The sequence below is a fragment of the Tenebrio molitor genome, chromosome 8 (assembly GCF_963966145.1).
Source record: "Tenebrio molitor chromosome 8, icTenMoli1.1, whole genome shotgun sequence".
Lineage (NCBI taxonomy): Eukaryota > Metazoa > Arthropoda > Insecta > Coleoptera > Tenebrionidae > Tenebrio > Tenebrio molitor.
The window spans coordinates 16,273,774-16,297,456 of NC_091053.1; the positions used below are offsets into that span (position 1 = coordinate 16,273,774).

Sequence of the window (23,683 nt, forward strand, 5' to 3'; positions counted from 1 at the left end):
TCTACAAAACCTAGACTCGTTCGTAAACAGCACTCTAGCCCAATCAGCTTCTTGCCAGTTTAAATGTGCATGAGCAAATTCTAAACGATGTTCTGCCGTTAAAAGTGGACCAGTAGCAGGAACGTAGGGTAGTAGCTGATGTTCTGCTAACCTTCTCCTAATTGTGTCTTGGCTGATCAGAGCGTTATACCTCAAAGAAAAGGCTTCTTGAAGGCTAGTACTTGTTACAAACCTCTGTTTTAACGTCTGTAATCTTAAAAATCTGTCTTGATTAGCCGTTGTCATTCATTTTCGCCCCTTCCCGGTTCGTCTTTTGTTTATTCCAGTTTCTAGGTACCGATTTATGACTCTTGAAATGGTTGATTGCATCACACCAAAACGTTCTGCAATACTTTGCTGCGTTCTTCCTTTTTCGGAAAGTGCTACAGCCACTGTACATTCTTCCGGTGAAAGATTTCTTGAATGTCGTTGATTACAATTCATTTTATTATAAAATATGACAGAAACAATGTCTACCTCACTTGGTTAATAAATATGTAGCAAAATTCTTCGATACCAATAAGCAAAAAGTGCAACACTTTGGTTTTTTTAGAATTTAACAAAAACTAATCAATGGTTTTTAATGAATATCGCACGAAAACATGAAGATAATCTGAATCAACATTTTTGGTTTCCAACTAGCAGTGAAAAAATTTGTAAAATGGAATACGATTATTTTTTTAAATTATGCGTTAATTTTGCGGCGAAGTGTAGATATAAATGTAAAATTACATTTTAAGGCCACTTTTATTAACATTATGTATGCCTATTTGCAGCCGTTTAGGCGTAATTTCAATTTTTTGAATAAAATATTCTTTTTTATGAGCAATTGTTTTATTTGAACTTTTATTCAAAAATAGCATTGCAATAAATATTAGATAACAACAAAAGAATAAAAAATAAGCAAATTAACAAAAAAAATATTTTAATGTAAATGATTTCATTGAAAATATTTTGTTGTTAATTTGCTTATTTTTTATTATTTCGTTGTTATCTACTGTTTATTGCATGTGATTTTTGAATAAAAATTCAAATAAAACAATTGTTTGATAAAAAAAAAAAGAATATTTTACTCAAAAAATCGAAATTCTCCAAAAGGGCTGGGAATAGGCATACACAATGTTAATAAAACTAGGCTTAGAATTAAATTTTACATTTATATCTAGTGTCACAAATGGTGGTTGCCATTTAAAAAAATGAAGTTTTTGACATTTTTTGATTAGCAATTTTGAAAAATTTCAGTAGGCGTATGAAACATTAAAAAAATTTCACTAATGGCGGAAAAGATCGGCCAGGTCTTTAGGAATTCAACTAAAAAAAATTAATTATATATTTGCGATGGTTCAAGAGTTATAAATTTGTTAATGAAGCCCTGCAACCTCGCTTTTTTGCAAAAAAGTTGACATAGGTCAAAAACGATGACAGATAAGTGTTGGCCTAAAGACGTTTTTAACGTAGAATCGAAATGTGAAGTCAAAATGAGGCCTTTCCATTTAAAAAAATAAAGATTGCGTTGATTTCCGGTATTTCCGGAAGTGCCACCATTTTGAAAATATTTGATTTGAACTTGGAGTAGTCGATTATAGTCAACTACCAATTTTCATATTAATATGATTTCGGGAAATCAGAAAGTTTCTAATGAACGGGCTACGTGAATCAGCCTGTATACACAGTAACCCTAACAACATCAAAATAGCTAACTAAATTTGCATGGACACAATTTTTAGTTGATTTCCTTTAAGGAATACTAAACATTTGTTTGAATCTTTTATAAATTATACCACGGACATAATTGTCGATTATGGCCCTCGGGAATTTAAAAGCCCTCGTTCCTCAGGCTTTAGACATTCCCTCGTGCCATAATCTCCTGATTATGCCCTTAATACATAAATAACTATTTTGTGAAACTGTTTTTGTTTTTTTTTTTATACGTACAGTCGGTGGACAAATAAAACTGGGGCAAAAATGACAACCACATAAGTCAAAATTTACAAATTTGCATCGTTTAATTACGGCTTTGTCACAAATAGGTTAACTTTGGTATGACATATTATATAGACACTGACAAATATGTATATTGACAATTCAATGGCCTTATTTACACAGATTAAATTTTAAGTGTCCCAGTTTTATTTGTCCACCGACCGTACTTATTACGTTGGTTTTACAGCACGCTGGCCGGCGTCCGGCATCTCTAGCGAGCTCCTATGAACAATTAAAACATTTGACAATTGACATAAATTTCACAGAAATGCCACCATAACTCATGCCACAAAAAGTTCCTAGATTATTTTATAATTAGATTTTTGAGTTTTTATGTAATTAATGCCACCAAAGTAGAAAATAGTACGTATGTTACAAGTTTATAAGGAAAAATGTAGGTGTATTTGTTGTTACCTAAGCAACCCTTACAGCTTTACTGTTTTAAAGGCCCTTTTTGTAATTTGCCTCCATTTTGATTCTCTAATAGACATATTAACGAACGCGACGTCATCATCTGGCATGTCCTTATAGCCATTATTTCACGGAACATTTTACGAAAATTTTTAGGTTGGCAAAGCTTGATCCGTCATGCGTGTCAGTTTAAATTACAAAATGTGCAAAGAATTATTTATCAGGATTTATCAGGCAACAAATTCGCCACCGTATTTTTGGCAATTTCACGTATTTCAGCGGGCGTACATGAAAGATTATCTTCCATATTCGTGTTTTGTGACAGAATTTGGATAAAACAAAAGGCGACTTTGAAGAGTTGATCAAATTTTCACTTTTAAAATTAAGACATTACCAACCGCCACAAAAATCCCTAAATCGAGGAAAGTAAACATTTTTGTTTAAAAACGACTTAAAAGGGGCAAATTACAAAAAATAGTATAAAAAACTCGTTTCATAAGACCTTGAAGCACTCATTCTTTAAAATAACTCGTGGCTATGCCACTCGTTTTTTAATCTTGAATTCGTGCTTCAAGACTGGTCTTATGAAACTTGTCTTTTAATATACATACTATTTTCGCACGCATTTTACCCCCAATTTTATAATCAGCCTAAAGTTACTTTAACATTAAAGTTCACCATTTACCATAGAAACATATTGTTGCAACAATCCATTAAAGTCACGTTAAGATAAAGTCGACTTTAAGTTTATTATGAAACTGGCCCTTAGTGTCAAAAACAGGGATTACGATTCAGGTATAATAAAAAATAGTACCTATATTACAATGTTTTATAACACGCACTGTGACACTCGTTCTGTTGGACACAACTCATGTCATAATCAAGCGTCTTATAAAACTCGAATATACAGGATTATTCACGTAAGATGACGAGCCTGACCAAGTAAAAATGCAACCCAAAAGACAATTCACAAAGCAATCTCGATCCCTGTGACATTATCCGGCATTATCATAATGCACATAAAACATAGACAGGTTTTAACGTCAGCCTAATAAATGTCAAGTTCTGACAGAAAAATACCTCTCTCAACAAAGTATGATTTAATAACAATAATAAGCAATTAAAATCACAAAAGTAATGGGTAAGTAGGATCATATGGATTCTGTCATCGCTCCAAAACCTTTTCAAATACTAAATATGAACGAAAAATTCAATGACAGATATACAGGGTTATTCTAAGTTATTGTAGTCGAAGTAGGCGTAAAAACTGAATGTAAAATTTATGGTTGCCGCTCCACATAAAAAAAGATGAAAATTATGTGAATACGTGAGTAACTGAGTACACACCGTTCACACACGGGAGTTAAATTGGGTGCAAAACAACTCAATATTTTTAAAATTGATTGCAAAACAACTCAATATTTCTGGATTTAAACGTTAATTTAACATCATTTCTTCTTGCACCGTTTTGGCTCAAAGCGAATATAAAAAACGTCATGATATATTCGCAAAAATTATACACATGAATTTAGCAGTTAAATTCAATTTATTAAAGGATACACAACCACATTACATTTATAAACCAGAAAGTTGTTTAGAAAATGACAATTACAAATTATATTTTGATCGCACAGTTTTAACTGACATTCACATTCAGCATAACAGACCAGACATTATTATTTTAAATAAACAACAAAAGCAAGCATATCTTTTAGATATAGCTGTTCCAAATTCACATAATATAACACAGACATATAACACAAAAATTAATAAATATTTAGAACTCTCCGTTGCTATGAGAAATCTTTGGTGTTTAGAAAAAATTTCGATTTTACCATTTATAATTTCAGCAACAGGAATAGTACCGCAATCTCTTTTTAAAAATTTAAAAAATTTGGACTTAGAGAACACATTGGTGGTTGAAATTCAAAAAGGTATATTATTATACTCATGTCACATCGTGAGGAAATTCCTTAACATTGATACAGAACATAAAACACAAAAAAGTCAAAATGTAGAGGCGAGACGCCGGTAATTATGTTGATAAGCACCGCACTATTACTTGATAGTATTATCCGTAATAGTGTATGTACTCCGGCAAAATTGCCGTGCCGCCGGGTGGAGGTGGGATAGTAATCAAAATCTCGTCATCGCCCTTTTCACCTAAAAAATGACAATGACAGCGACAAAACTGACAGTTCACATGGAAGCGGCAAAAATGTAATAGTAGGCATGGCCTACTTCGAGGACAATCATTTAGAATAACCCTGTACCTTTCAAATTAATAAAATACCTACTTGGATTCCTGATTTAATTTTTAAATACCAAAACACAATGAATGAAAGTGTATTTTGGGTTGCATTTTTACCTGGTCAGGCTCGTCATCTTACGTGAATAATCCTGTATATACCGTTCACGATTGTTTCAAATTCGGACTATCTATGAAAATCTGACATTTCAGTTGGCAGTATTGTGATTTGTCATAATAAAATAATAAATATATTTTAGGTTATAACTGAACCGAACGTTGTTTTCTACATTTTTTAAATAAGTGAACGCATTAAGATCAATAATTTAAAACGAAACATGAATATTTGTAGCACAGTTCTCGTTTAAGAACATTCCTGATGTATTCAAATGGGTAAATTATTACCACTAACTAAATTAATGACGGAATTGACAAGGCGAATATTTAAAAACGAAACGTTATATGACAGGACCTGACGCCAATCCAACAAAAAAATATCTTGGCCTGCTGCGTGGTTATAACAATCAAACAGTCGTCAACGGCTAATATACCGGGTGATCAAGAAGGACTGTTTAAGTTGGCAATACAATTAAGAAATTTTTTTTATTCGGCTATTTACAACACTGCAACCGGATATGTTTTGTCGTTTTGTGGGTTTATTTGATAGATATCTGACGTAGCACTTAGCATTAATAACGACAAAATGGTAGGCTATGAGAGTAAAAATTAACGGCAAAAAGAAATCAAAGTTGGAATTCGAATAATTTAAAAATTAACTAAGGGAAATTCTCGAAGTGCTCCCCATTTTGCTCTAAACATAAATTAACTCTTCTCTCGAACGATTCTCCAGCATGTTTAATTTAATTTGAAAGGTCAAATTTGACTTGATGACTTGTCACTGATGCGGCTGTCAGTGTCAAACCGTCAACAACCGGAAGTTACTCTAGTTGTACCATTTAGAAATAAAATTCAGCATTACCAACTAAACAGTCCTTCTTGATCACCCCGTATGTATAATAATAATATACCAATTGTTTTTTGCTGCTTTGAAATTAAATTCGTGAATCTTCCTACATTAAAATGTATACTTATAAATTAACCTTTAATTTTTTCACCTTCGTATTTTTTTAAAACTGGCCAAACAAAAATTATGACTCATATTCTCTATCGCCACTCTTTGTTTTCTTTTCAATTACATCTAAATCGTCAAATTTCACTATAACACTAATGCAATTATCTTCCTCCGTTTTCTCCCACTTGACCATTCATTTCGACGATGTTCTGTGAAACCCATGGCAAATTTCAACTAATTCAGGAGTCTGGGATTAGGATTTTCTGTTCGTAGATGCTTATTCAAAATACAAACAGCAAAACAAATCCTTTTATTTTCACAAAATCATTTATATTCTGTATTCTTCCCCTGAGCTACCTCACGATCACGATTTTATGGAAAGATACATCTTCCCTTTCAGAGTCTGCTTGACAGGATTGATCTTCTTCAGTATCTGAGTCATTATGTTTACCAATTGTTCACTGGACAAACCGGTCTTTTTGGACTTGAATTTTTGCAACAGCTCCGTCGTGGTCATCGGTTTCCTCATGAGATACTTCCTGACGGCGTCTTCCGTTATACCAGACTCGCTAAAAAAAATAATTCGTTAAATTTGAACCAAATTTTTCTCATTTTTCTTTACTTTGATCCGACGATGTAGTTGGGCAAATCCAGTTTCTGCTTCTTCGTCGAAGGACCGGCCATCACGTCGTTTATTAATTTCCTTTTGTTATCTGTTGGTGTGGCCGACCTTGAACTATTCGCACTGAAAGTAACTCAATCAACTCGTTTTTACCATTATTCTATAGTATTCACCTGTTCGCTTCCTTATCGTCTTTCTTCGACTTCTTTTCCTTCTTCTTCTTAACGTCTTCATCAGTGCTACTGTCTGAACTAAAATCGCTGTTGGAATCTGGAAACGCAACGTTTAGTTTACAAATTAAATCTCAACACCACCATTCCTACCATTCTTTTCTTTTTTCGTTTCTTTCTTCACCTCTTTCTTGACCTTCTTCTTGTTCTTCTTCTTCTTATCTTTGTCGCCGCCCTCATCAGTCTTTTCCGTTTCCTTCTCTTTGTTTTCTTCATCTTCGTTACTCTGTTCTTTATCTGACTTATCTGAATCGTTTTCTGAGTCCTCATCGGACGTCAGCAACTTCCTAAAATCCAAAATCTTACTTTGCGACTATTCAACCAAAAAAAAAAACAATCAAAACCTGAGTGCTTTTTCTTCAGCAACACTTTCCAAATTTGTATTCTCCGGTTCACTATCAGAACTATCACTTATGTAGTCCAATTCTCTACCCTCACCATCACCATCGTCTGAATCTTCAACGGCTTCCAAATCCGTGTCCCTCTTCTTTTTCTTTGGATCGACTTTCTTCGTTTTCTTCTTCTTGTCCTGTTTCTCCTCCTCGCTTTCCGCTTTCTCCTCATTTTCCGACGCATCGTCGTCGGAACTGTCCATCCACTCGTCCATGTCGGAAATCTTCAGTTCCTTTGCCTTCTTCGAATTCTTCTTGCTCTTCTCTTCACCCTCTTCCAAATCGTTCTCTTCCTCGCCTTTCAGCCGTTTCCTCAACATCAACGAGAAATAATTCAGATGCTTGTTGCGCTTGTTGAATTCTTGTTCAGCTTCTTCCGCCGTCAGAGCTTTGTACCTCTGGATCGGCTGGAATTTATACCTGAAAAATGGCATACAATTTACGTTTCAGCGACTTTAATCGATCGAATACCACTCGTGCAGAGGAAACGCTTCGATCGCACCGTCCGAAGCGTGAGTGAACACGTAATACGCCGTGTTTTCGGAGACGCCGCCTTCGCGAATCCCCTTGAATTTCTTCACTGTGCTCCCGTATGACTTGAGAATCCAGGGTTGGTCCTCCGGGCGGTACTTACGTGCGACGATGCCAAGCTTCTTGCGACGGGCTTCTTCCTTAGCCTCGCGACCGAACTCGGAACCCGCCCCAAATCTAATTTTATAAGAATTACAAATAATATGAAAAACCCCATGCCTCATACTTGGGTTGTTCCTCATCTATGCCCTTGTACTCCTTCAAGTTGTTCTCTCGCTCCATTTTGACTTGGGTCCACTTTGCAAAATCTACGTCTAACGTGCCGTTGAAGCGCATGACGTGGTAGCGCTTCTGCACGTTTTTCGGCACTTTGATGGTGTATTCTTGCACGTTGGCCGGCTAAAACGGTGTTGTTTCAAATTTTTGCAGATTCTCACGCAAATGGAGTACTTTACCGGTGTTGCAGAAGTCGACGCCATCGCTAAATCTCTCGGTTTAGTTAGTAATTTCTCAATATTGCAGCAATTGGGCCCCACAAGTAGTTACACTTGTGTTTTACAGAGCCTCAAAAATGTTTCACCAAAAAAAAAAACAACTTAAAAACAAGACACAAATAAATTCTCTCAATTTATTTACGCCACATTATGACTAAATTCTGCCAATAAATTTCACTTTTAACCTATTTAAGTCTGTACTTAAATGACAGTTGTTCGTTGTTAGCGACAGCTGATTTTTGACAGACTGTCATTATTGGTTCATAGAGTACGTTCAAAAACCACAACTAGGAAAAAATGTATTTTTCTCAGAATTTTATTTGTATTTATCTTTTCTGATTGTATTGTTTGTGATAACAATCGCATTTAAACGTTGTTCAAATGTAGGATAATGTGACGGTTAAAAGTATCTAAAAAGATTTTTCTGAACGTGCTACAAACATTATATCCGTTCATCGAATGCTTTCAATTCGTACAGTATACACCATGTTTTTCCTTTCACGATAATTTTTTTAAGAACTTACTTTTTATTGCAAAATACTCAGCAATAATATCTGCAAATTCTAGCATTTCAAAATTAATACTGATACATTTTTTAAGAACTTACTTTTTATTGCAAAATACTCAGCAATAACATCTGTAAATTCTAGCATTTCAAGATTAATATAATCCGTTTCAAAATCAAAAATCCACTACCTGTTGAATTATATTGGCAGCAAAAAAGAAATCCCTAGAGAAAATTTAATTTTTTTGGGTTGGCTCAATCTCCCGCCAAAATTTGACATTGAACTGTTGAGATTATTTACGAAACACAAAATAATTATTATGTACAAAAAGGTTTTAGCTACCATATCATACTTTTTGAGTGAAATAATAAGGTGAGAATAAAAAACACGATGAACTATACGACCAAAACGACTGTCCAACAACTTTCTTTCATAACCCCACTTTTTTCTGACACTTGCAGACACACTAAAAACAAAAGTCGGCGACGTTGTCGGTTGTATTTTCGAGGTAGAATGCACTGTTGGTGGATTTTTGATTGTGAAACAGATTATAAAGTCCATTCACGTTGGATTTTCCCTGCCAAATTGTTGTCACGTTGCAAGCCTGCGCATCCTTTTCTAGTAATCTTTACATTATCGTGTTTTATTCGTGATACAGCGATTGAGAGCGATTTGACATCTTTAATTTTGAATGTTAGTTTGACGTGTGAAATAAAGTCACAGATTTTTTAATAAAATGCTGGGTGATTTTACCATGGCGATTAACCTATTAACAACTGACACTATTTTTAGTGCAAATGATAACAAAATGGATGTATTATTACCTATTGTTATCCTCTAAAAAGTTTAATAACAATATTTGAAAAATGATTGTTTCTTTGCTGACAGCGAATAACATAACCTCGACAGTCTACGAATGACTTGGTTACTTTATCAGCCCGTATTGGTGACATACACAGCTAAAGCATTTTTGAACTAAAAATCACACGACCACAATATTGAATTATCTGACCTTGACTAGGAAAATCCAACGTGAATGGACTTTAGGTACTGTTTTGTAGAAATCAAAAAACAAATATTATTGAAGTGTACTTAGTTCCGTTTAAAGTTTTATTTCTTAGAAATACTTTTCGTTGTATCTGATAAAATGCATAAGATTTGTTAACGGAAAATGCGGCACTGATAATGAAATATCTTAACTATGTATAAAGTGCGATTATGATTTGGGGGCTCGTCTGTTTTTCGACGAATGATAAGTCATGTGTGGCAAATACAGGATCTATCAGAACTGGCGGACCAAAATAATACGGTGAATTAATTCATCATCTTCTGGGAATAATAGAGTACATTTACACGGACCGCTAACGCCGGTGTTACTTAAACCCGTGTTATTAAAACTGGTTTAAAACGTGCGTTTACACAAGAGGTGTTGTACAGGCGTTAAAATCTACATCGGTGTTGGCTTGGTGTTAGCTAAAACCTCTTCGAAGTGTGACCAACTGAAATGCTTCCGAGATTGACGTTGTTGTTGGAGCGGTTGCCAACGACGACTGTGCTAGTGTTGGCAGGCCTGCTTCAAAACCGGTGTTAAGCAAAGGTAGCCATTTACACGTACCTATATTTTACACCCGCTTGCTAACGTCACGCCTGTTGGTAAGGTGGTGTAGCGTTAGTAAACCGGTTCTAGTAAAGTCGGCGTTAAATCCTAGGGTTATTGTTTTCCGGGTTGTGCCGCGGTCGTCTAGATTGCTGGGTAACTGACGTTTCAAAGCCAAGCTGCTACCTTCTTCGAAGCTTGTAAATAAACTGGTTTGGTCTATTCCGTGTTGGACTATTTATATGGTTAGTGGTGGGAGTGGTCCCCGTGGGATTGGTGGTGGGGGTGGTAGGCGTGGCTCGGTGAGTGAAGTTAGTAGGGGGGTGCGTACATGGTCGAATAACGGAATTCCACGTGCTAGAAAGCTCAACACCTTGGTCTCTGTTGAAATTATTAATTTATTATTAATTATAATAAAATATAAAAAAGCTCGCTCGTAATTGGCTGTTATTCAGTCCAATTCTTAACGTTCATTGTTTTTTTTTGAAACGTGCGTTGAATTCTCAGCATTATCAAAGTTCGAAGTACGATTATAAGATTAGATGTAGATACGATAATAATAATCGTTGAATATTGATTGTACTCCTTATCACTATAGTCCAATCAATAGGGAGTTTTACCTTGCAAAAGGTACAGAAAAGTTTATACTTGGCAGGTATCTTCTATCAGGTATGTTATTAATATTGTTGAGTTTGCGACCTTGGGGGGTTGCCGCTCGCCCCGCCATACTGGAGAATAGGGGTGCAAAATCACATTTTTGCGATTATTTCATTATCCGTGCGAGATACCTCTATGTACGAGTAAGTTCTTATAGAAAATGTAGAGAATGCAATTGTCTACATTTTTTGTTCTTTATGTTTTTTTGTCAGATCAATAGTTTCGTAGTTACAGCGTGTAGAAATCGAGAATTTCTTTTATTTTTGTACATTTTATTCTTTTCTACACCACCCCAGAGGTAGAGCAATAGGGTGCGTTTTTTTTTGACGTGGTGTCCCCAGTGGGCATAGTCCACGATGCAGTAGAAGTTTACTGTTTTACACTTTTTGATCTCTTTGTAACGTAGACGGACCCGAATGACCTGGATCGAAGGGTATAGATGAGCTGAATTCATCAGAGTTGATGAATTCGGGAATTCCTCTTGAGAATTTTCCTCTTGTTCCTCAGGGTCATCATCATCATCATCAAGATCATCTGGCGTTTGCCAAAATAGAAATTCCTTGATTTCAGGTATTTGTTCGTCTTGATCTTTAGATTCTGGAACGACTGTGATTATTTCATTATCCGTGCGAGATACGTATATCTAACTTATTACAAAAAATGTAAAACATACAATTCTCTACAATTTTTGTTCTTAATAGTATTTTACAGTAGAAGTCCGTTAGGATAGCCTTTACTGCCGAGCCAGAGATTTTGTGAGACGAGCTCGCAGAGCGAGTCGAATAATACTGGCGAGGCTGTAAAGGCCCTAACGGACGTGTATTGTACAATAGTTTTTGTAATATCTCTATGATTCGTTCACAATGATCTTTTTGAAATACATTTTTTTCGACGCCATCGAAAAAACCGAATGATTAATAAGTGTGCGGAGGACGTCGTCATGTCAACCGTTGTTTGTGAAAAAAATTTGTTTCAATGTTGTTTGTCAGATTTGTTCAACGCTTAACTTTCCGTTGAAAATAAATGAATGAAATCAATAAAAAATCGCAATCAAGATATGCCCGATGTCCGGAAGTGAGGTATCGTTATTGCCTGCAAAATCGCGCTTGTGTTAGTCTTAAAATTGTGAAGCATCATCTTCGATCTTGTCTACATTTGCTGCTGTTTGTCAGATTTGTTCAACACAACTTTCCGTTGAAAATAAACGACTGAAAGCAATAAAAAACCGCGATCAAGATATTCTCGATGTCCGGATGGCAGCAGAGCAAGTGAGGTCATCGTTATTCCCTGCAAAATCGCGCTTGTGTTGGTGTTAAAATTCTGAAGCATAATCTTCGATCTCGTCTACATCTGCTAGTGACATACGGATTTCGATTAATTCAAGGTGTGTCCCATAACATTAAACATTAATTATTGTACCAATTGTAAAAAAGTTGAAAAATAAAATTTAGATCTACGTTGCTATAGTTATTTAGTCATTCATAACGGCCGCTCCCGCTCATAACGGACACCCTTAACGGACTCCGGCCGTTATGAGGTTGTTTACATGGTGACAAACAATCCGGAAAGCCACCTTTAACAACTAGGTATTACAAAAAGTTTTTTTTGTCAGATCAATAGTTTCGCAGTTACAGCCTGTAGAAATCGAACATTTATTGTTTGTTCGTCTACGGGCATATCGGACTCCAACGTGTATACTAATGAAACAGGTAAACGACAAATGATCCCGATGATGATGATGATGACCCTGAGGAACAAGAGGAAAATTCTCAAGAGGAATTCCCGAATTCATAAACTTTGATAAATTCAGCTCACCTATACCGATCGATCCAGATTATTTGGATCCGTCTACGTTACAAAGAGATCAAAAAGAGTAAAACAGTAAACTTTTACTGCATCGTGGACTATGTAAAAAAAAACGCACCCTATTGCTCTACCTCTGTGGTGGTAACTACGAAACTATTGATCTGACAAAAAAACATAAAGAAAAAAAAATGTAGAGAATTGTACGCTCTATATTTTCTATAATAACTTAGATAGACGTATCTCGCACGGATAATGAAATAATCGCAGAAATGTGATTTTCCACCCCTATTCTCCAGTATGGCGGGGCGAGCGCCAACCCCCCAAGGTCGCAAACTCGGCAATATTAATAACATGCCTAATAGAAGATTCCTGCCAAGTATAAACTTTTCTGTACCTTTTGCAAGGTGAAGCCATTTTTATGTCTCTATTGACTGGACTACTATTAGTACATTTCCATTTAAAGTGTTGACCAATTTTTTTCAATTTTTGCAATTTTCTTAAAATTGTACTTTGTGGAGTAGATACCAAAATTGAAAATTTGTTAATTTCTCCTAACTCAATTGCTCGATAGAAATATAGAAAATCAATTCAGGTAAATGTTTTTCAGATAAATACATTTTCTATCATCTTTATTTTGGTCTTAGTTGTCTTTTTATTTGGTGGGGCATATGGCGGTAGCCATGTAATTTATAAAATTAAGAACATATGGGTCCCTCGAGAAGGTAAATTTTGCTACAGGTCGTTCGAGCCACTTTTATTCCAAATATTTTAGACGCGCCTACAGATGTGTGCCATAGTGACGAAAATTTGCTCCCTGACTCGGGAAACTTTGGAAGTAGCGAAATTGGAACAGACTTTGGAAGCACTCTCGAAACGACTAACGAAAACAACAAATAAGCACTTATCGAGAAGTGTTGTTATTATTTGTTAAGTTTGATACATGTGTTGTCTTTGATTTTATATGTTTAAGAAATGTAAATTTTCTTTCTTGCAAGTAGGTACTAGAGTAGGTTAGATTTGATTTCGAAAAAGGCTAGTGATAATGATTATACAATTAATACTTCAATAAAAAATAAATGCAAAAATTCAGTTTGGAAGTTTTTTTTACAATTAGCAAAATACACAGTGTCTGTGGAATTGTGCCGTTCTATAAATTTATTGTGTCTTACTATGTCGAGCCGTTGAAGCTGCCAAATGAGATGTCGACAGTCAAATATCAAATTATTAAATCTTATATTCTAATTACTTTTTATCTTACAACAGTCTTTATTAAAAACCTATCATTAATGGACTTACATAACCTCTGTTTTTTTATTTGAAACCACAATATGCTATAGATCGGCAAAAATCAAATATATTCGAGTTCCACAGAACTCTGGATACGCGTTCTTTTAGAGACACTTTGTATATGTCCAGATCGTTAACTTAAAGTACTATAAAATTTGACGACCTGCAATGAAATTAACAAAACGATACACGAACTGATGAATCAGATCATTCTGAAAATGAACGTTCGCCACAAGAATATAACCGCAGTACCTTTTCTGCAACCGATAACTCAATGTACACATACCTCTAAAGGACCTAAGAAAGAGGTAAAAAATAATACAAATTCAAATGTACAGGGTGTCTCAGCTAAGAATTTCGAGCGTAATATCTCCGTTATTTTCCAACGGATTTTTATAAAATTTAAAATGCAGATATTTTAAGACGAGTGATTTAGTTAATTGTTTGTGTAGAGCCCTACTTTTTAAATGTTTAACAATCTAATAATGTGTTAAAACTACATTTTTTAACTTGAGGCAATTTTATTATTGCTTTTAATTGAATCTTCACCGACTAAAATATCAGTATTTTAAATTTCATAAAAATCCCTTGTCAAATAACTAAGATATGTATTAGGCTCGAAAGTCTTAGCTGAGACACCCTGTATATATAGCAATAGCTATAGCAAGTGTAATAATTGCGTTTAAAATTTCGTTTCTTATTAAGTACTTTCCGCTGTTTCTGATAAATTGCGTGAGATAACCGGAAATGCGTCACTGATAATGAGATATCTTAACTACATAGGTATAAAGTGTGATTACGATTTGGGGGCTCGTCTGTTTTTCGACGAATGATAAGTCGTGTGTGGCATACGCGTTTTAGATTTTCGAATTTTCTTGCGATCTCTTAGAAATAAATTCAACAAAAAATGTGCCTTCTGAAGAGTGCAATGGCAGTTACTGTGTTAGTATTAAGTTTATTACAAAAATTTAGCACTGCTCCCATTTCGGACAGGATAGTTCAAGTGGCGTTCGGCGAAGCTGTGACATTATTGTGCAAAAGCAACGACCAAGATCACGTTTTTTTTTATTGGCACTTTAACGAACAAAACATTGTGATTGGTCCTAGCAATAAGTATGATATTAGGAAATATAAATATCAAGTGTTGTCTGGCAATTTGACGATACGGGTGAGTTCAGTGTGACATCTTCTTTTAAATATTAAATTTTGGTAAATTATCTAGAAACAAATAAAACAATTTGAAAATTGTAGGCGGCGACAAAAGAAGAAGAAGGTGTTTATAACTGTGTCTCTAGAGGCATTGAAGAAGACGATATAAAAGTTGATTCCGTTCAAGTGGCAGTCTTAGAAAAAGAAGATAACATATCTGAAGTGAGTAAAATATAATACATTGTATTTTAAGAAACATTTACAAAAAAGTCACAGTTTTTAAGTGGTCAAGAGAACTTAACAGATAAGTAACAGTTTATTGCCACGATTTTCAAACCATCTTGAAATAGTTATTTGTGTATCAAGGTCCAAAAAGTGCATCTTTTTCGTCCAAGTCTGGGTTTTCTAGTCGAGGCGCAGCCGAGTCTTCAAAACAGACGAGCACAAAAGGCACTTTTTGGCCAAGGTGCACATAACGTTTTTTTGTTCGTTTAGGCAAAAATTTTGAAAAACATGAATTATGTAATCGTAAATTTTGAGGTTATCTTTGACAAACGCGAAAGCAAATGTTTGAGTAGTAAAAGTTGAAAAACAAAAGAGGGAAGAAATAAATTTAATTTTCGTCCAAAATATTTACATATTAAAAAATTAGAATCCATTAGCATTAGAGATTGAAAGAAATGAAGGAAAATAAATGTGTCAGAATGAAAAACGAAATTCTTGTAAATGACAAGAGACGCTTCCAAAAGATACACTTGGTTTACAAAAATTACTGTTGCAATGTAAATTACTGATTTGTACCTAATTGTCATTGTCAGATTATCAAAGTTCCAAGTACGAGTATGTATAAGTATTTATCGATAAGAATTGTTGAATATTGATTGTACTCCTTATCACTATTAGTACATTTCCATAAATACATATAAAGTTTTGATCAATTGCTCCAAACGCAATAATTCCTTTTCTTTCAATTTTTGCAATTTTCTCAATTGCAGTAATTAAAAAAAATTTACTTTGTGGATTAGATACCAAAATCGTAAATTTGTTAATTTCTCTTGATCCGACTTTATCCAATTGTTCGATACAAAAATATAGAAAATCAATTCATATAAATATTTTTTTAGAGAAATCCATTTCCTATCATCTTTATTCTGGGTCCAGTTGTCTTATCTGCTGGGGCAATTCTCGTTTACGTAATTTTTAAAAATAAGCACAAAGGGATCTCTCGAGAAGGTAAATTTTCCTAACACGTCGTTCGAGTCATTTTTATCCCAAATATTTTAGACACGGCGACAAATGTCTGCCGCAGTGACGAAAATTTGCTCTCTGACTCCGGAAACTTTGGAAGTAACGGAACTGGAACAGACTTTGCAAGCACTCTACAAACGAATAACGAAAACAACAAATCACTACTTATCAAGAAGTGTTGTGCTATTGTTTAGTAATTTTTATACATTTGTTGTCTTTGATTTTATATGTTTAATTAAGAATGTAAATTTTCTTTCTTGGAAGGACCAGGATGCTAGGTTAGATTTGATCTCGAAAAAAGCAAAAAGGCTAGTGATAATGATTAAACAATTTTTTACTTCAATAAAAAATAAATGCAAAAATTCAGTTTGGAAGTTTTTTTTCCTTTCCTTTTTCTCTGAAATTGTGCGGTTCTATAATTTTATTGTGTCGAACTATGACGAGCCGTTGAAGCTCGTGATTTTTTTCAGTTTTTTTTATATTTTAATTACTTTTTATCTTACAATAATTTTTTTTAAACCTTCATTAATGGACTTACATTACAAGCGGCAAAAATCAAATACCTATATTCAAATTCCACAGGACTCTTGATAGGTATACCTACGTTCTTTTAGAGACACTTTGTATACGAGTATGTCCAGGTTAAACTTTAAAACAACCATTCAATCGAAAATTGGAAGTTGCAAAAAACGCAAGCTCCGGTGATTTCAAATTGGACAAAATATTTAAGAACGACAAGGTTACTTTAGCCAACGCTGTGATGTGTTCATTGAATGTTGTCACTCCTTTGGAAGAACTTATCCAGTGTGTTACACTCTTTATACTTACTATCCCTCCGCCACCCGGCGGCACGGCAATTTTGCCGGAGTACATACACTATTACGGATATTACTATCAAGTAATAGTGCAGTGCTTATCAACATAATTACCGGCGTCTCGCCTCCGCATTTTGACTTTGTTGTGTATTATGTTCTGTGTCAATGTTAAGGAATTTCCTCACGATATGACATGAGTATAATAATATACCTTTTTGAATTTCAACTACCAATGTGTTCTTTACATCCAGAATTTTTAAATTTTTAAAAAGAGATTGCGGTACTATTCCCGTTGCTGAAATTATAAGTGGTAAAATAGAAATTTTTTCTAAACTCCAAAGATTTCTCATAGCAACGGAGAGCTTTAAATATTTATTAATTTTTGTGTTATATGTCTGTGTTATATTATGGGAATCTGGAACAGCTATATCTAAAAGATATGCTTGCTTTTGTTGTTTATTTAAAGTACATAAAGTACAGTTTTGTGCAGTTTGTGGCTGATTGCATGAATGATCGTTCTCAAGTTGATGTTGTATTCACGGACTTGTCGAAAGCGTTTGACACAATTGATCATCCAATACTGTTAGGAAAACTTTCCAAATTTGGACTCTCTACCAATTTTGTCGAATTTTTTAGGTCATATTTCAGTGGTCGTTGTCAGTATGTTAATTGTGCTGGCTCTCAATCACACGTGATCAATGTTTCATCTGGTGTACCGCAGGGCTCCATTCTTGGACCACTTTTGTTTAATGTCTTCATCAATAATATAGCGGATGTTGTTGACTCTCAAATTTTATTATATGCTGATGATTTCAAAATTTACTCAAGAATTGACCATGCTGTTGACTGCCTGCGAATGCAGGATACCATTGATGAAGTGGTAACCTGGTGCAACAGCAATGGTCTAAAACTAAACAAGGATAAATGCTGTATTATGTCATTTACCAGAAAGACTCAGCCTATTCATCATCACTATTCTCTTGACATCTCAGACCTACAACGCTGTACAAAACATGTTGATCTAGGAATAACTCTCGACAGTAACTTGTCCTTCTTAGATCATGTTGAGGGCATGGTTACCAGATCGGTTAGATCCCTTGGGTTTGTCATCAGAAACTCTCGGAGTTTCAATAATACTGATACTGTGAAACGTTTGTATTTTGCTTTCGTGAGATCGAAATTGGAATATGCTAGTGTGGTTTGGTCTACTGGTTATAAGTCACAGATTGAGGATCTTGAGAAAATACAAAGACGTCTTCTAAAGTACTTGAGTTTCAAAGTTGATGGTACTTATCCAGAGAACGGCCATCCACAACATGACCTGTTACGTCGTTGGAATGTAGACAGTCTTTTGCATCGCCGCGTTTGCCATTCCCTTATTTTTTTACATCGACTAATTAACAACGTCTTCGACTGTCCTGAACTGCTGGGTAAAATTAATTTTCATGTACCTAGGCTGGCATCCAGAAATCAGTTGACTTTTTATATGGATACTCCTCGCATTAATACGCAAAAATTTTCTCCGCTCTTCATGATGTGTCATAATTCTAATAAGTTACCTTCCCTCGATATTTTCAGCTGCACTATTAGAGACATAAAGGGGATGTGCTTCAATACAGATTAATATACTGATTTTGGTGTTTCCTACCCTCTAATTGGACTACATGTGTGTTGGGTGCTGTAATAATAATAATAATAATAATAATTTGTGCGATTCCATTTACACATTGTTATGATTTAGCGCTCGTTATTGTAACGATCGATTTTTTAAAATGATTTTTAAAGAGCTTGCTGATTTCTTAAAGCAAGTTGATGATCTCTACAAGTATATATTTGCTAAATTAACTTGATTTTTTTAAATTTTGATTCGGAAGTGATTTTCTAATTTTTTTAAAAATATTTACAACAACCAATTTTCAATGTAACGATCGATATTATAACTATTTGGAAACAGAATCGCACTGATTGTCTGGTCTGTTATGCTGAATGTGAATGTCAGTTAAAACTGTGCGATCAAAATATAATTTGTAATTGTCATTTTCCAAACAACTTTCTGGTTTATAAATGTAATGTGGTTGTGTATCCTTTAATAAATTGAATTTAACAGCTAAATTCATGTGTATAATTTTATCTTTACTAACAATAACTGAAAATTTCTCAAATGATATTGGGATGAGTTTTGGTATTGATAAGTGTAAAATGCAATCAATATGTCGCGGTCATTACGAACATTTAGAATATATAACTCAAGAAGGAGAAATCATTAAAAATTTAAATAAAGGAGAATTTTATAAATATTTAGGTATTAATCAATCAAATCATATTCAACACTCAATTATAAAAGAAAATTTAGAAAAGCAATTTTATTTAAGAATTAAATCTATTTTAAAATCAAAATTAAACGGTAATAATTTAATTAAAGCAGTTAATACATATGCTGTTCCATTACTGACCTATTCTTTCGGTGTTATAAAATGGTCCAAAACTAATTTACAGAACATAAACATTAAAACTAGAGTTCTTTTTACTAAATTTAGTAAACACCATCCTAAATCTGCTATTGAAAGATTTAATTTACCACGCGAAAACGGTGGTAGGGGTTTTTCAAATCTAGAAATACTGCTAAAAAATCAAATTGCTTCACTAAAAAATTATTTCCTCAATAGAGCTCGTGATAACACCTTTTTCAATGCTTTGGTTTCAGCCGATAAAGGCTACACACCTTTAAATTTAAGTGATAATATAATTTCAGACATTGTTAAGCCAAATATACCTGACACAATAGCAAATATAAAACAGAAGTCTTTACATGGGAGATACTTTAAAGAACTGGAACAACCAGAAGTTAATATTCAGGCCTCTCATGCATGGCTTAAGAAATCAAATATTCACCCTGAGACGGAGGGTTTTATATTTGCAATACAAGATCGTGTTATAAATACAAGAAATTATAAAAAACACATATGCGGTTTACAATCGATAATTGATAAATGTAGGATTTGCGGAACTGAAGGGGAAACAATTGAACACATTATTTCTTCTTGCACCGTTTTGGCTCAAAGCGAATATAAAAAACGACACGATATATTCGCTAAAATTATACACATGAATTTAGCTGTTAAATTCAATTTATTAAAGAATACACAACCACATTATAGTTATACACCAGAAAGTTGTTTGGAAAATGACAGTTACAAGTTATATTTTGATAGAACAATTTTAACTGACATTCATATTAAGCATAACAGACCAGGGGGTCTATTCTTCAATTTCGATTAGTTTATGTCGCACACGACATATCTCGAACGGTTGTTGTCGCACACTACAAATATTTTCTATTCTTGAATACCATGCGAAAAACATTTCTCGCACACGGAATATTGACGAGTGGTCTATATGACAACATGGCAATTTATGAATTAATTTGACAAAATATTTCACAGAACCCTGTAATTTTATACTTTCATGCTCGCCCAAAATTGAAGGTCAATTGAAGGTATCTATTGAAGCCCATTTGAAGGCATGAATTTTGTTCCCACCTTGTCCTACAGAAACTCTAGTAGAATTCGACTTTGGTTGTAAATTTATGTTTGTCACTGGAAAATAGAATTTTGTGCTGCAGCAATAATCCTACTGATAAAATCTTATTCTTCGGTTGTTGTTGCTAAATTTACAACCAAAATCGAATTCTACTAGAGTTTCTGTAGGACTATACATGCGTTGTTAACTTTCTGTGTTTTCGATTTGTCTGTTTGCGATGGCAAAATAAAAAAAGAAGTCACAATATTTTAGCAATGCTCAAAAAAGTAAATTGGTAGAATTACTACAAAATGCACCGGATCTTTTATCAAGGAAATTCTCACCTAGGTTCACATAAAAAGAAGGGCAAAATAATGTCCATAGGCGAAGTGCGGGTTTGCGATTTGTAGATGAATAAAAGGTTCCACAATACTTTTGTTAAACGAAAATGTTTTTGAAAACAATTTTCAGTTGTATGTATTTGTAAAAGGACTTTGCCCGTGATAAAACTGTCGCCGCTGTCTTTCAAAATATTCAAAAAGTACAAACATTTCTTCATCGTTTGCCATCAGCCAAAATTTGATTGGACAATTCCTTGTCAGAAATATCAACAGAATCGTCATGTTGATTGGCAACGGGCATCATTGCAAAGTCGCACGCCGTTTATGCGCCCGACATGAACTCGCATGGTTTTTGAGAGAGAATTGTCGCATACGAAATTCAAGAATACAAAAACCAAAATTTGTACGAGAATTGACAAATGTCGCATGCGCCATTTATCACTCGAAATTGAAGAATAGACCCCCTGACATTATAATTTTGAATAAGCAACAAAAGCAAGCATATCTTTTAGATATAGCTGTTCCAAATTCACATAATATAACACAGACATATAACACAAAAATTAATAAATATTTAGAGCTGTCCGCTGCTATGAGAAATCTTTGGTGTTTAGAAAAAATTTCGATTTTACCACTTGTAATTTCAGCAACGGGAATAGTACCGCAATCTCTTTTTAAAAATTTAAAAATTCTGGATTTAGATAACACATTGGTAGTTGAAATTCAAAAAGGTATATTATTATACTCATGTCACATCGTGAGGAAGTTCCTTAACATTGACACAGAACATAATACACAACAAAGTCATAATGCGGAGGCGAGACGCCGGTAATTATGTTGATAAGCACTGCACTATTACTTGATAGTAATATCCGTAATAGTGTATGTATTCCGGCAAAATTGCCGTGCCGCCGGGTGGAGGTGGGATAGTCGAATATATCATGACGTTTCTTATATTCGCTTTGAGCCAAAACGGTGCAAGAAGAAATGATGTGTTCAATGGTTTCCCCTTCAGTTCCACAAATTTATACATTTATCGATGATCGATTGTAAACCGCATATGTGTTTTTTATAATTCCTTGTATTGATAACACAATCTTGTATTAGAAATATAAAACCTTCAGTCTCAGGATGAATATTTGATTTCTTAAGCCATGCATGAGAAGCCTGAATATTAATTCCTGTTTGTTCCAGTTCTTTAAAATATCTCCCATGTAAAGACTTCTGTTTTATATTTGCTATAGTGTCAGGTATATTTGGCTCAACAATATCTGAAATTACATTATCACTTAAATTTAAAGGTGTGTAACCTTTATCCGCTGAAACCAAAGCATTAAAAAAAGTGTTATCACGAGCTCTATTGAGAAAATAATTTTTTAGTGAAGCAATTTGATTGTGTTGTAGAATTTCTAGATTTGAAAAACCCCTACCACCATTTTCGCGTGGTAAATTAAATCTTTCAATAGCAGATTTGGGTAAAGAGAACTCTAGTTTGAATGTTTATATTCTTTAAATTAGTTTTATCATTTTTATTATAGGTCGTAAAATTTTATTACATATTAAGAGCGATTAACGAGCACAATGATTGGATTTGAAAAGATTAGGAAGGGGCGCGTGCCATTTGCCCTACAATGCAAATACAGGGTGTCCCAGAACTGGCTCCCCAGAGAAAACAGGCATGTGCCGACAACAAAAGAGACTCCAAATTGACTAAAATAAATTTTCTGCTAGCTCAAATTACCGAGTTATAAAGTTTTTAATTTCACCAATCCCGGAAGCTCGTCCTCAGGTGTTACTAAAAAATCCGATCGGTTGCTAAACAACAACAAAAAATCTCTGATATCGCACAAATCAATAAAATGTTTGGGCAACTGGAATTTTGACGTTTTCCGATATAAAAATTCGTTGACGTTTATCTGTCATCAACATCAAGACTTGACAATTGCAAAAGATAATAACTTCGAAATAAAACAATAAAAATGGCGATTCTAAAAAGAACCATTTATTTAAATAGGTAACAATTTTAAAGCAGATGATCGAAATGACCACCATTCATTTGTATGCACAATTGTGCTCTACGTAACAAACTTCTTGTAGTAGCGTTAGTTATCATTTCTTCAGTAACTGAAACAAAGCCTCCTGAATTCGAACTCTCAGATCAGCCTCTGAATTTATGGGCCGCCGATAAATGATTCAGATCTGGAGACCTGGCAGGCCAATGATGCGGTCCTCCTCGACCGATCCAGCGCTGTGGATATTGGTTATCCAAAATTTCCCGAGCGTTTCTACTAAAATGTTGGAACCAGTCATTTATGCGATAAGCAAGAGGTACAATTTCAAGTAAATCAGGTAGCTCCGTGCTAATGAACTGAGCATATCTTGCTCCCATTAATATTGCGGAGAATTGAAACGGTCCAATCTAGAGCCGGGGATTCGGAATGTTAACAAATGGAAGGATCCACCACGCTTATACTTGCCAAACGATCGCCCAATAGCCCAGTCCACAGAAAACCTATATTGAAAACCTCTGGGAAATAATTCTCTTGGATTTTCCTTTGCCCAGATATGAAGGTGGTGATAATTGGAACAACCTTACCGGTAAAATAGCGACTCATCAGAAAACAGTATCCGTGACAAGAAGTGTGGAGCATCGTTTTGGTTTATTAACCACAGATAAAACTCTCGCCTAATTGGATAATCCTCTGACAGAAGATGTTGTACTCCTGTATAGTGGTA

At 34.4% G+C, this 23,683-nt stretch overlaps 1 protein-coding gene and 1 long non-coding RNA gene across 4 annotated transcripts; one reads left to right on the forward strand and one right to left on the reverse strand.

The window, feature by feature from the left end:
• Positions 1–6,048: 6,048 nt before the first annotated feature.
• TfIIFalpha (transcription factor IIFalpha) lies at positions 6,049–8,267 on the reverse strand. Of its 2 annotated transcripts, none has more exons than XM_069055865.1 (8): positions 7,984–8,267; positions 7,755–7,927; positions 7,469–7,705; positions 6,950–7,417; positions 6,699–6,892; positions 6,549–6,645; positions 6,376–6,489; positions 6,049–6,322 (listed from the first exon to the last, which is right to left on the reverse strand). In XM_069055865.1, exons 1-8 carry the CDS (start codon positions 8,005–8,007, stop codon positions 6,118–6,120), a joined length of 1,512 nt encoding a protein of 503 aa, XP_068911966.1. In that variant the 5' UTR covers positions 8,008–8,267; the 3' UTR covers positions 6,049–6,117. The 2 variants fall into 2 exon arrangements, with proteins under 2 accessions (XP_068911966.1, XP_068911965.1); XM_069055864.1 differs by having other exon boundaries at positions 6,376–6,498; positions 7,984–8,266.
• Positions 8,268–12,957: 4,690 nt separating this feature from the next.
• On the forward strand, positions 12,958–16,638 carry LOC138136278 (uncharacterized). 2 transcript variants are annotated; one of them, XR_011161238.1, is made up of 6 exons: positions 12,958–13,180; positions 13,233–13,310; positions 13,361–15,043; positions 15,127–15,246; positions 16,149–16,257; positions 16,309–16,638. It is a non-coding gene; the product is annotated as an uncharacterized lncRNA (long non-coding RNA). The 2 variants fall into 2 exon arrangements; XR_011161237.1 differs by having other exon boundaries at positions 12,959–13,310.
• Positions 16,639–23,683: the final 7,045 nt, after the last annotated feature.

Bases quoted from the DNA above. Each gene is read 5' to 3' on its own strand.
- TfIIFalpha (XM_069055864.1), bottom strand. From the start codon at position 8,007: ATGGCGTCGACTTCTGCAACACCG. The intron at 7,928-7,983 runs GTAAAGTACTCC...ACACCGTTTTAG, and splicing joins CGTCGACTTCTGCAACACCG to CCGGCCAACGTGCAAGAATA. The intron at 7,706-7,754 runs GTATGAGGCATG...TTATAAAATTAG, and splicing joins ATAGATGAGGAACAACCCAA to ATTTGGGGCGGGTTCCGAGT.